We start from the raw sequence: 12,242 nt of genomic DNA, 5'->3' as shown, positions 1-12,242 counted from the left end.
ATTTTTTTTAATAAATACGGATTTTAAAGAGAATTATCCACAATGTGACAAGAAGATACGTAGCACCCCTCCTGTATTTATTTACCAAAAGGCGCTCTCAAATTGATTTTTCTCACCTCCATTAACCTTGTACAGATAGGGACTCTTCTCTAGTATTTGAGTGACCTGTTTTTTCACATTCGCTATACGTGAACCATAAAATCCAGGTAGTTGCAAATGCGTTAGTTGAGAAAGAAGTGGAGTTGAAGCGAGAGCATGAGCATCATCCAATTCAATGGGTGGCTCTAGAATGCAGAGGCGAGTTAAATTTTCAAGTTTGGATGCCTTTCCAAACAAGTAAGGAATGAATCCTTTCTTGAGTGTCACACATAAAGAGACGAGTTTTGAGGCTGAATCGAGAGAGGCAAATTGTTCGACCTTTTCACACGAGACAAAATCAATACATCTCATCGTTAACGTTTCTAAGCATTGTAAATGATGTTCGAGAGCATGTAATACAGTGTCAATGGTAATTGAGTGACGATAATCCGAAATGCATAATTGTTTAAGTTTTGGAAATTCTTTTGTGAGCTCTATGAATGCACTTTCCTTAAAGGCGTAATTACCAGAAATCTCCAAAGAGGTGAGGTTCTTAATGTACTCACTAGTGGCCAATGGTGTGAGATTTGTAATATGTGTACAATCAAGCTGTAGTGCTTCCAAATTTGAGAGACCTGAACAATTGGTTATTAATTTCCATTCATCATCTGTAATAGAGCCACACATTAGGTTGAGCGACTTCAATGAGGTAATATTCTTACAAGCGACTAATTTTTCAATGTCACTCAACCCTTTCGACGAGAACCTAACACGTTTGAGCTTTTTCATTGGTCCGTTTAAAATGGTCGCGATTAAATTGGAATGGGTTCCGTTTGATATGTTAAACTCGAAATTGAATGTCTCAACATTTGATAAATTTTCACAAGATGCCAAATAGACAATACCATCCTCTGAAATTTCATTGATATCGATATGGAGACAGGTCAGGTTGTTAAATACTGAACTCTTGCCAATGTATTTCACACCACTAGATGTAATGTTATTTCCTGACACGTGTAGAGATGTCAAATTTTTCAAAAACATGCTTTGTGAAATGTCATGAAGAAGAACGTCTCCCATTCTGCACCGAGAGTATTGTAATTCCTTTAAATTTGACATGTAAGGCGATGAACAAATGCTCTGTACACTCACAATGGAGGTCTTTGTTTGACTCAAATTTAAAAATGTTAAATTTGAAAACAATGGATTTGACGCAATTATTTGAATGGATTTGTCATGTACTTGTGCCGACGACAGATCCAAATGTGTTAAACTTTTCAAATTTTGAAAGCTTGCCATTCCCTTCACAACAGAATGATCAAAGTATCTCTTTGCCAATTCTAATTTTTGTAAATTGGGAAAACAATTAAGATATCGATCTAATCTCGTTGCAAATTCTTCTTCGTTTGTGTGTAGTAGTTCATCCTCCAAGTCCATGTCTTTTGAGAATTGAGATAATTCTTGTCCTCCAAAAATTTTCAACCCGTTGACATGTTGAAAATATCCCTTCTCACAGCATTCGACGAATCGTCGTGTCCTATGTATGTCATTTCGCAAATACACATGTAATTCATTTCCGAACGAGTAATTCGTTGATGTTCCTGTGGCAATACAATTACATTGTCGACAAATTAAACGGAATACTCGATACACCCAAGAATATTCGAAATGAATGAAAATTTGACAATGAAAGACTTCGATTGGGATGTCAATGAATAAATGAGCTGCCGATGAGTTGAACATTTTTTTGTGACATTTCATCTTTGAAAATGCATTACCACTACCAAATGGTAATGATTGGAGATATCAAAAGCCATCCCAAACGAACAAGATCATTTCGCAATTGTAATTCATAACCTTGCTCGTATTCAAAAAAAATGTCTGAATCTTCAACTGCTGGAAAGCCAATTGAATGCAAGGCTGCTGTTTGTTGGGCTCCAAATCAACCACTCTCATTAGAAACTGTTACCGTTGCTCCACCAAAGAAGGGTGAAGTTAGAGTAAAATTGTTGTGTACTGCTTTGTGGTAAGTGGATTGGGTGGTACTGCGGATTATTGATGTTCGTTTGGATTATGATTTGTTTGATAAATAATATATATTATTTGGAATTGGTCGATGATCCATACTAATGATTCTTGTATTGAAAAATATTAACTTGGATTTTTATCGATTATTTTCAATCATATTCACATATTCCGTTATGATCATCATGATTTCCGTATGGATTACATGGTGATACAACAATTTTAAATTCATTCAACTTTAAATACAGCCACACTGATGTTTACACTTGGTCTGGAAGTGATCCAGAAGGTATTTTCCCAACAATTTTGGGACATGAAGGTGTTGGTGTTGTTGAAAGCGTCGGAGAGGGTGTTGAGAGTGTTAAAGTTGGCGATACAGTCATTCCATGCTACACCCCACAATGTAAAGAATGCAAGTGGTGCAAGAGTCCAAAGACCAATTTGTGCCAAAAGATTAGAGCTACTCAAGGAAGGGTAAGTCTTGATCATGGACGCATTACATGATTGGAATTTCAATAATTTTGACATTTGGCATGATGGTACATTTTATGGAAATCTTCCAATGACCACCACCACCATGCTACTATCGTGTAATACCACCGATTCAAACTCATCATTGTGACATGAATATTCATCATCATGCATGATGATCAAACATTGAATTCCAAAATGACATTTGCAGGGTTTGATGCCTGATGAAACTTCAAGATTCACTTGCAAGGGACAAACTGTGTATCACTTTATGGGTACTTCAACTTTCTCTGAGTACACTGTCCTTCCTGAAATTGCTTGTGCCAAGATTAATCCAAATGCTCCAAAAGCAGGTGCTTGCTTGTTTGGATGTGGCTTGACCACTGGTTTGGGCGCAGCCTTGAACACTGCCAAAGTGGTAAGTTATAGAGGTTTATTATTTGTTGGACATTACTCTCGGAATATTGTAATTTAAATTTTCTGGAATCATGTGAAATGCCATGAACACACCATTTGTGACATTTTCAAACATGTGAAAATAGGAACCTGGATCAAATTGTGTTGTTTTTGGGTTGGGCGCAGTTGGTCTTGCTACCATTCTTGGCTGTAAGAAGGCTGGTGCTGCCAAGATTGTTGGTATTGACATTAATGATGCAAAATTTGAGGTTGCCAAGAAGTTTGGTGCCACTGATTTCATTAACCCAAATAAGGTTGATGATGTTGTGAAGGCCATTGTTGACTTGACTGACGGAGGTGCTGACTTTTCTTTCGAATGTGTTGGTAACGTCAAACTCATGAGACAAGCCTTAGAATGTTGCCACAAAGGTTGGGGAGTTAGTACCATTATTGGAGTTGCTGCTGCTGGTCAAGAGAGTAAGTTTTTTATTATCATTTCTTCGAATCTTTACTTTTGTTGGGAACTCACCCAACATTGTTACAATGATAGTTTCTACTCGTCCATTCCAATTGGTGACTGGTAGAGTTTGGAAAGGTACAGCATTCGGTGGATATAAATCAAGAGACTCTGTGCCTCAACTCGTCGAAGATTACATGAAGGGTGAAATCGATGCTGATGCTTTCATCACTCATCACTTTGACTTTGAAGATATTAATCAATCATTTGAGGCTCTTAAGGTAAGTTGTGCACATTTCCAAGCATCCATGTTGCAAATTAATTTTTTTCTTCCAACAATTCATTTACGCATAGTCTGGAAATTGTTTGAGAGCAGTCATGTACTATGACAAGACGATCAAGCCAAAACAATAAACGATTGTGCTTTCTGGAAGCTCTCATTGAGAACGACATTTTAACTCTTAATATTAACATGTACGACCGCACATCTTGATGCAACTTGGGCGTGAAAAACCTGTTGATAACAACAAAAAACGAAAATTGTAATGGTTTTTCACAAGCGTTTTTCTTGTTAAAAAAATGCACCTCTCAGCACCTTCCTCTTCTCTTCTCACAACAACGGACAATGAAAAGGCTCAACGTCGCTTGCACATGATTGGAGCCCACTTGATGCAATCAAATCAAAGATTTTCTTCTGAAAATCAGGATATCATTGTTTCATCAAACGAATGTGCTGGTTCCGCTTCCTCGATGGGTTTCTCTGCTTCCACAGCCTCCATGATGAAGATGGGAGCTAGTATTCCAAACAAGAGACAAAAAACAACAAAATGGAACGGATGGGGATACAAAGATACTGATTTTGTCATGGACGAGAAACGTGATGTCTATGTTACCGGAGATCGTTATATTCTCTCAGGTCACTACGTTCCAGATTTCCGTCCTTGGTTTGAAAACTTTACCGGACTCGATACCAAGTATCCATCACCAGCTCAATCATGGGAAGATATGCAAAAGAAGGTTGGCAAACCAATTATTTGCAAGCCTTTCGTTGATGATATCAAACAAGCAAATTGCTTTAAATTTGTTGCTTTTGAAGACGAAGTTCGGTTGTTGCACTCTCACGGACACTCATGCCAAGAAATTTATCAATTGAGATATGGAAAGTTTAAGAGATTGGTAGATATGGTGATTTATCCTGGTTCACATGATCATGTTCAACAAATTGTCTCCATTGCAAACAAGTATGCCGATCAATTAACCATCATTCCATACGGAGGTGGTACCAACGTCTCACAAGCTTTGATGTGTCCTGAGAATGAAACTAGAATGATTGTTTCTGTTGATATGCAAGAAATGAATCGTGTATTGAGTGTTGATTTTGAGTCTAATACTGCAGTTATTGAGGCAGGTGCTATTGGAATTGAAGTTCAAAAGGAGCTCAAAGAAAAATATGGTCTCACTCTTGGACATGAACCTGACAGTGTTGAATTTAGCTCGGTTGGTGGTTGGGTTGCCACAAGAGCATCAGGAATGAAGAAAAATTTGTATGGTAATATTGAGGACATGTTGGTCAATTTGAAGATTGTTACACCAACTGGTACTTGGTCACTTCCATGTAATGTTCCAAGAAAATCCACTGGTCCAGATTTGTTACAATTATTCCTCGGATCAGAAGGTACTCTAGGTATTGTCACTGAGGTCACTCTCAGAGTTAGAAAATGTCCTGATTGTCAAGTTTATGGCTCAGTTCTTGTTCCTGATTTTGAAACTGGAGTTGCTTGTCTTCATGAGGTTGCCACTAAGAGAGTTGCTCCTGCTTCCATTCGTCTCATCGACAACTCTCAATTCCAATTTGGTCAATCTCTCAAACCAAAGCAAGAGAGCGTGTTTGAGGGCATTGGCGATTGGTTCAAGAAGATTTATGTCACCAAAGTCGCAGGATTTGACCCTGAAAAGATGTGTGTCATTACATTATTATTCGAAGGAACTCAAGAAGAGGTTGATAGACAACAAAAGATTATTTATGACATTACTTCCAAGTATGGAGGTTTGAAGGCTGGAGCTGAAGCAGGTGGTAGAGGATATTTACTAACCTATGTGATTGCATATTTGAGAGATTATGGTTTCAATTATTATTTCATGGCTGAAAGCTTTGAGACTTCTGTACCATGGTCAAACATTGTTCCAATGATTAACAAGGTTAGAGAGAGAGTGGTTGATTCTGCCAAGAAGCATGGCGTCATTTCTGTTCCATGGGTGTCTGCTCGTGTCACTCAAACCTATGAAACTGGTGCATGTGTCTATTTCTACTATGGATTCATCTTTAGAGGATTGAAGGATCCAATTCATGTCTTTTCCGAAATTGAGGCTGAGGCAAGAGATGAAATTTTGTTACAAGGAGGAAGCTTGTCACACCACCACGGTGTTGGTAAATTAAGAAAGCACTGGATGCCAGAAGTTGTCAGAGAACAAGGTGTGGACATTTTGAAATCTCTTAAGCAAAAGATCGATCCTAACAACTTGTTTGGAAATGGTAACATGGGCTTGACCAAGGCTGATTTGTCCATCTCTGCCATTATTGATTAATCTGGCTATGAAATTGTGTAATAATTTTCCTTCACTTTTGAATTTGTCTTTTTTAGTCCAGCTATATTATAACAATGCTTCTTTTTAAAAAAAGCAACAAAAAAATGAAATCAAGTTCCGTTCTGCTTCTTTCTTTATCGTTGTGGTTGACTCTTATCGGAATTATTGATTGTGGTATTAATCCTGTCGTATTACCACATTTACCATATACCTATCACGAGTTGGAGCCACACATTGATCAAGCCACCATGAAAGTGCACCACAGTGGCCATCATCAAGCCTACGTCAATAATTTAAATGGAGCCATTGAAACTCTTTTGAAAAGCACCAATGACGATATTCAAAAATTTATTTGGCAAGCACAACGAATTGAAACCTTGTTGGCAAATTTACATTTATTACCAGTGGATGAAGCTACAAAAAAGATAATTCGAAATAATGGAGGTGGATTTGTAAATCATAATTTATTCTTTGAGTTGATGATGGATGAAAAACATAGAACATCAAAACCAAGTGAACGAGTGACTCGAGCGTTGAGCAAATACTTTGGATCTGTTGATGAATTTATTAAGCAATTCAATGATCAAGCTTTGAAAGTGTTTGGAAGTGGATGGGTAGGTATTTTGCTGTGTGTGTTTGTTGATCAGATACATTCCTATATTAATCACCATGACTGTTATGTCACATGGCCACCACACACTAACTGATGAATCATTACAATCAAATGTAATAACCATTGACAGGTCGTTCTTGTGAAAAGAACAAATTTGAAAACTCTCAAGTCAGAATTGTTGATCAAAACCTATGCCAACCAAGATAGTGCTTATATGAATGAACAATTACTGACAAACTCCCAAAAAGGCTCATCGTCCAACACTGTAGAATCTATCGACGAACCAGTGCTTTTATTAGACGTTTGGGAACATGCTTATTACCTCAAACATCAAAACAAACGAGCTGCCTACGTGTCAGATTGGTGGAATGTTGTTCATTGGAGCAAAGTAGAGGATCGTTTATTTAAGTGTGAATTTGATGTTGAATTTATTGATGATGTTGAACTCAAACACCGTTCTTCATGTAACAACAAGGATGAGCTTTAATGATTCTTCATGTAAAAACAAGGATGAGCCAACATCTGTGAAAACACTGATCTTGATTTGTGAAATAAAGGTTTCTCGTTGGAAATTGACAGAACTGATCCGTGCACGACATTCCATAAGCGCTCAAACATGCTCCAATTATGAAAACTGACGTTTCTATTGGCACTTTTAAAAAATACCACAACCACACAACTCTGCGTTTCATATTGATAGCTGAGTTGTTCAAAAGCTCTCTGCTATTCATCCAAGAGCGCTTCCGTGCTGTCAGTCATCATTTTTTTCATCGAGCAAATATATTGACAAGCGACGACAAGACTTTCAACAGACCATCATCATCTTCAGTTGAACCAATACACAACAACAACAACCACACACCGAGCCGAGAACCAAAATAATTTCTTTCAAAAAAGTCATTTAGAATACACTCTCATCAGTTTTATAAGAAGAACAAGTATTCATTCACGCCGCGCGAACATGAAGACGGTTAAATATAGTATTTGTGTCATGTAGGTAATTTAATTTATCTCGTCATGATGATGATCATTCATATTGAAAATGATATTTTGAATATTCCATTGGTCTATTTCATACAATATGAATCTCTTGTATTCATTATCAACATTATATTACAATAATTATTATCAATGACTACAATCACAACTACAATCACAACTACAACACTACAAATGCGTGAACATTTTATCATGACAACAGGGGTGCTGCACTTGTTGGAAAACAAGAATTTGCCAAAGCTGCCACCGAATTATTTGATGGTAAAATCATTCAGGTGAGACCTGGAGCCAACAAGTGTAAGTATATAAACAGATATATATATTTATAATATATATACATAATATATTCAAACAAATATATGTGGTTGTTGACATGAAAAACTGACACTTTAAACGTTTGTACAATGATTTCAAAATGACATTATGAACTCATATGATTGTCATTTCATCATCATCATTCGGATCGGTATGGATCTATCTTGATCATTGTTGATGAAATTGGGAAATGATGAATGGGACTATTTATGGAATGATTCTATCTCTCTCGAATGTTGTTCAAAATTTCATCTTCTTTGAATCTTTTAAAAATCCATACTATTATTACTACAATTACTATTACTATAACACTATTACAATGTTATGATATAAATATGATAACAATTCAAAATCACACTCCATTCAGATATATTTACTGTTGAATTTCAAAATTGTAAATATGAACTCTCCATGATCACTTTATACGACACTGGTTTCACAACTGAGGAAAAAGAGGAATTAAAGACACATATTGATGGATATTTACTCATGTATGATGTCACAAACAAATTCTCAACCGAACGTGTCAAGAATTATATGAAATTAATTCTTCAATTATTGGATCCAAGTTCTCCTTTATTGGCAGAGATGAATAAGAATTCATGGCAGAATGTTCATAAAAAAAAGAAGGAATCAGCAGCTCAGAAACAACAGCAACACGGATCGACACGAAATCAAGTGTCTTCTCCTTCATCGGAACCATCCTCTCAAATGTCAAATGTCCATCCATCGACAACAGTGAATTCAGAACAACAAGGAGTAACAACAACACTCGTCGGAGATGAAACGAATGGAGTATCATCATCCTCTGCTACTACTTTATCATCCACTTTGCAACAACCTCAACAACAACAACAATCGATCACAAGTCCTTCCTCTCCTTCTGAACAACCTCCACTCGTTGTGAATACCTCCACCACCACGACTAGTATGGTTTCAGTAAGTTCGAAAACACCTTCCACACCAGGAAATGCAACGTCACCTTCTGTGACAACAACAAATGCAACTTCAATGAGTAGTAGTAGCAATTCGAATCAAAATACTACTATTACATCCATTTCTTCGAATACAACAAATATTTCATCAAGTTCGATTGCAAGTACTCCAACTTGTACTACAACAACTGCTAGCTCAACGATCTTACCAGTGATTATTATTGGAAATAAGTGTGACGTGAGTGATGAAGAGAGAGAAGTCGATACAAAAGAAGGTTTGAAATTGAGTGACTATTTAGGATGTCCTCTTGTGGAAACTTCAGCGACATTTAAAAAGAAAGGAATTGAGAATGCATTTATTGAGCTAATTAAGAGGATTGATAAGGTGCGTGAGGAGAAGCGTAAAACTCTAGTTCGTGCCGCTAGTATGGCTGGTTCATCTGTGGCAGATGATTCTACCATTGACAGAAGGAAGAGTATTTCATCGATTTTCAGCTTTGTCAGCGTTTCAACTTCTGACAATGTCGTTGATGATTATCAACAAACAAGGAGAATGAGAGAAATGAGGAAACAACAGTTGGCCTCAAACAATAACAAGTAAAATATTGATGATTATTTATTTAGTAGCCATTCATTGCTCGTTATCTTGCTTTTTGAATCCACTTATCGACTGGTCCAAAAAACGGTATCGTGTTGTATTTGGTACATGAGTTTGTTCAAAAATTTGGTGGTGAAGACTCTGTTGCAGTGTAGCTTAAAGGGTTTGATTTCTCATTTCTCATTGCTTGATATTCCAAAATTCAAAATTCCTGAAATACTCTTGCTAAGGCTTTTTTTTGGAGTTTTGGATGTAAGCAATGTATCCTCGTGTTTGTCTGTGTTTTCTGAAAGCGTTGTCGAGGTTGGCTTATTTCTATAAAAGGTCGTCAATGACGAAAAATTCAACAATAGCTTTAACTCTTCACCCACAGATTTGTTATACACTGCAGCAAGCTTTGATTTCCAATTTTTGTGACATGCCAATAACCAATTTTCATCATTCATGATTAACTCGATAGAAGCGAAGATTACAAATTTTTCATCTGCTTTGATTGCAACAGAGCAAATATCCTTGTCATTACTGAAAGGACATCCAATGATTAATTGAGGATGATGTTGCATAAATTCCATGAAAAACGATTTGCTTCTCAAAGTACTAGGTAAATATTGCCAAAATTGTTGTACCATGCTCAAACAATCTGAAGTTTCAATATTTGCAAATACTTCCAGGAATAATTTCATCAATAATTCATGATTGAGGGATGGTGACACTTTTTGAGTAAAAGAAACATCCTTCTCAATGATAAACGATAAAAATTCTAATTTTGTGAACACATGGTCAGGAAAATCATTCAAGAATGAGGACCTCCTTGAACCAATGGAGGCGCTGGAATCTGTTTCATGCACTAACAAGAATATATTCTTTAGCAATTGTGTATCTTTGAAAACTGTTTCATGACAAAATTTCAAAATATCTGCTCTTTTCTTTTCCTTAACATATTGCCAAATGAATTCTTTGTTACTTCTAATTTTTTCACAAGCTGATTCAACATGATGATGACATTCATGAACACCAAGATTGTGTTATGGTAGGTATGGATTTACAACCAACAACCTTAAAACTATCCAACCTACCTAGTTCAAAGTAATCAACATGTGTGTGAATGGCTTTTCTAACACAATCAATGTCTGATCGCACTAATGGTGACACTACTGGAAATAATTTCGGATTTTTCTCCACAATATATTTGACAATCTCAAAATCTTGCTGCATGTTTTGAGAGAGGTATGGCATGATGGAGTATTCACCCAAAGCGATGGCTCTCATGATTAATTGCTTGTCATTTCCAAATTTTTCAAAATTAGCTCCTTTCAGATATTTGGGAAATGTTATTTTCAACCATGTCTCCACCACTTCTCGATCAAAAAGTACATGGTTATTCTTGGCATGATAGAACGATTCAAGTTTGTTACACTCGTTACTGATTTCTGAAATGTGATGCTGTGTGGTTTTCATCATATCAGAGAGAGATTGATACTTGGTGTAGAATCTTTCTAAACATGCCATAATCATTCGCTTATCATTCTTAATATTTGGAGGCGCAAATTCAAGTAACCCATAGTTGGCTTCGTGTCCTTTCGAAAAAACTTCAATCAACAAGTCCTTATTCGACACAACTTTGTCCCTAATACCGTCTACTGATCTTGCCATTTGCAGAAATTTTGAGAAAGGTGTATATTTGAGCATGACACTCATGATAGACACATCTTGCTTCAACTCGGTATTAAGGATTGGATAAATGAGGTCTGGGTTTTCCTTGACAGCTTCTAAAGCAACCAACTTGTCATGTTGAATCCATTTTGGGAGTGAGGAAAATAGAGTTGGATTATGAGAAATCCACCTTCTCAAGACCACTCGACTTTGGTTCTGACCAGACATTTGAATAATGTCATACATTTTATGGTGTCGAATCATCCAAGTGCATAGAAATTCATTCTTCTTATCATCCTCATCCAAATATTGTGAATATTGTTGAATGTGTTTAAGACTTGATGAAGTACTTGTTTGCATGAGGACAGGCATTGAAAAAAACCAGCATTTGGCATACTCTACATTCACCGAAGATGACGATGCCATTGAAAAGTACGATAATAATTCCTTCTCGTTTTGGAAGGTTGATCTTATATTTGCCAATACTTCAGCCAACTCGACGAAAAACTTTCGAAAGGAAGAATTGAAAAGCAAACGTGGATCTATACTTTTTGCCAAATCAGACACCAATTTTTGAGTATGAGGAAAGACTCCTTTCAGACTCATCAAGTTATGGAAACCATGCCAACTATTACTTAAATACTTGTTGTTTTGATAAAAGGCAGAAACGAGAGCATAATTCAAGCAATAATTCTTCATATCATCATTGTTGGAGAGAATTTCAAAGTGATGATGATCCGTTGTTGTAGTATTGGTGGTCATACGATTCGGGAATAATAGAAAGGAAACCTTCTTTGGATGTTGGCACAATAAATTCTTGTGCAACGATCGGTGTTGCTGTATGAACAAGGGTAACGTGATAAATTCTTCATACGTTAAAGATCCCATAAAAGCCTTTTTACAAGCAATATCCAACGGAATGAATTTCTTACATAATTGATTCATGTGTTTTGAAACGAGTACAAGTTGAGTATAATCAAAACAATCACAAAAGGCAATAATAATGGAGAATAATTCATCGGGAAGTTGATCATTCCAATGTTCTGTTGATTCCGAAGAAGAAGAAACTGCTTCATGATGAGTTACATTTTTCTTGTGTTGATCTGTAATGGTCTC

The 12,242-nt window shown here is 36.5% G+C and overlaps 6 protein-coding genes across 6 annotated transcripts; 4 read left to right on the top strand and 2 right to left on the bottom strand.

The window, feature by feature from the left end:
* Positions 1 to 81: 81 nt before the first annotated feature.
* Positions 82 to 1,821, bottom strand: C9374_007271 (uncharacterized protein; the record flags this gene model as incomplete). The annotated part of the gene is made up of 1 exon (XM_044697222.1): positions 82 to 1,821. One exon carries the CDS (start codon positions 1,819 to 1,821, stop codon positions 82 to 84), a length of 1,740 nt encoding a protein of 579 aa, XP_044555634.1.
* A 134-nt stretch (positions 1,822 to 1,955) lies between these two features.
* On the top strand, positions 1,956 to 3,841 carry C9374_007270 (uncharacterized protein; the record flags this gene model as incomplete). Its single annotated transcript, XM_044697221.1, has 6 exons — positions 1,956 to 2,104; positions 2,352 to 2,577; positions 2,786 to 2,992; positions 3,117 to 3,447; positions 3,521 to 3,708; positions 3,782 to 3,841. 6 exons carry the CDS (start codon positions 1,956 to 1,958, stop codon positions 3,839 to 3,841), a joined length of 1,161 nt encoding a protein of 386 aa, XP_044555633.1.
* A 165-nt stretch (positions 3,842 to 4,006) lies between these two features.
* C9374_007269 (uncharacterized protein) lies at positions 4,007 to 6,013 on the top strand (the record flags this gene model as incomplete). The annotated part of the gene is made up of 1 exon (XM_044697220.1): positions 4,007 to 6,013. The coding sequence occupies one exon, from the start codon at positions 4,007 to 4,009 to the stop codon at positions 6,011 to 6,013; it is 2,007 nt and encodes a 668-aa protein (XP_044555632.1).
* Positions 6,014 to 6,117: 104 nt separating this feature from the next.
* On the top strand, positions 6,118 to 7,113 carry C9374_007268 (uncharacterized protein; the record flags this gene model as incomplete). The annotated part of the gene is made up of 2 exons (XM_044697219.1): positions 6,118 to 6,627; positions 6,757 to 7,113. The coding sequence occupies 2 exons, from the start codon at positions 6,118 to 6,120 to the stop codon at positions 7,111 to 7,113; spliced, it is 867 nt and encodes a 288-aa protein (XP_044555631.1).
* A 474-nt stretch (positions 7,114 to 7,587) lies between these two features.
* Positions 7,588 to 9,476, top strand: C9374_007267 (uncharacterized protein; the record flags this gene model as incomplete). The annotated part of the gene is made up of 3 exons (XM_044697218.1): positions 7,588 to 7,619; positions 7,828 to 7,922; positions 8,308 to 9,476. 3 exons carry the CDS (start codon positions 7,588 to 7,590, stop codon positions 9,474 to 9,476), a joined length of 1,296 nt encoding a protein of 431 aa, XP_044555630.1.
* Positions 9,477 to 9,646: 170 nt separating this feature from the next.
* Positions 9,647 to 12,071, bottom strand: C9374_007266 (uncharacterized protein; the record flags this gene model as incomplete). The annotated part of the gene is made up of 2 exons (XM_044697217.1): positions 9,647 to 10,455; positions 10,550 to 12,071. 2 exons carry the CDS (start codon positions 12,069 to 12,071, stop codon positions 9,647 to 9,649), a joined length of 2,331 nt encoding a protein of 776 aa, XP_044555629.1.
* Positions 12,072 to 12,242: the final 171 nt, after the last annotated feature.

Source organism: Naegleria lovaniensis (assembly GCF_003324165.1).
Source record: "Naegleria lovaniensis strain ATCC 30569 chromosome Unknown tig002, whole genome shotgun sequence".
Lineage (NCBI taxonomy): Eukaryota > Heterolobosea > Eutetramitea > Acrasida > Naegleriidae > Naegleria > Naegleria lovaniensis.
Note: the sequence above shows the minus strand (reverse complement) of the source record. Positions and strands in the feature narration are given on the sequence as shown.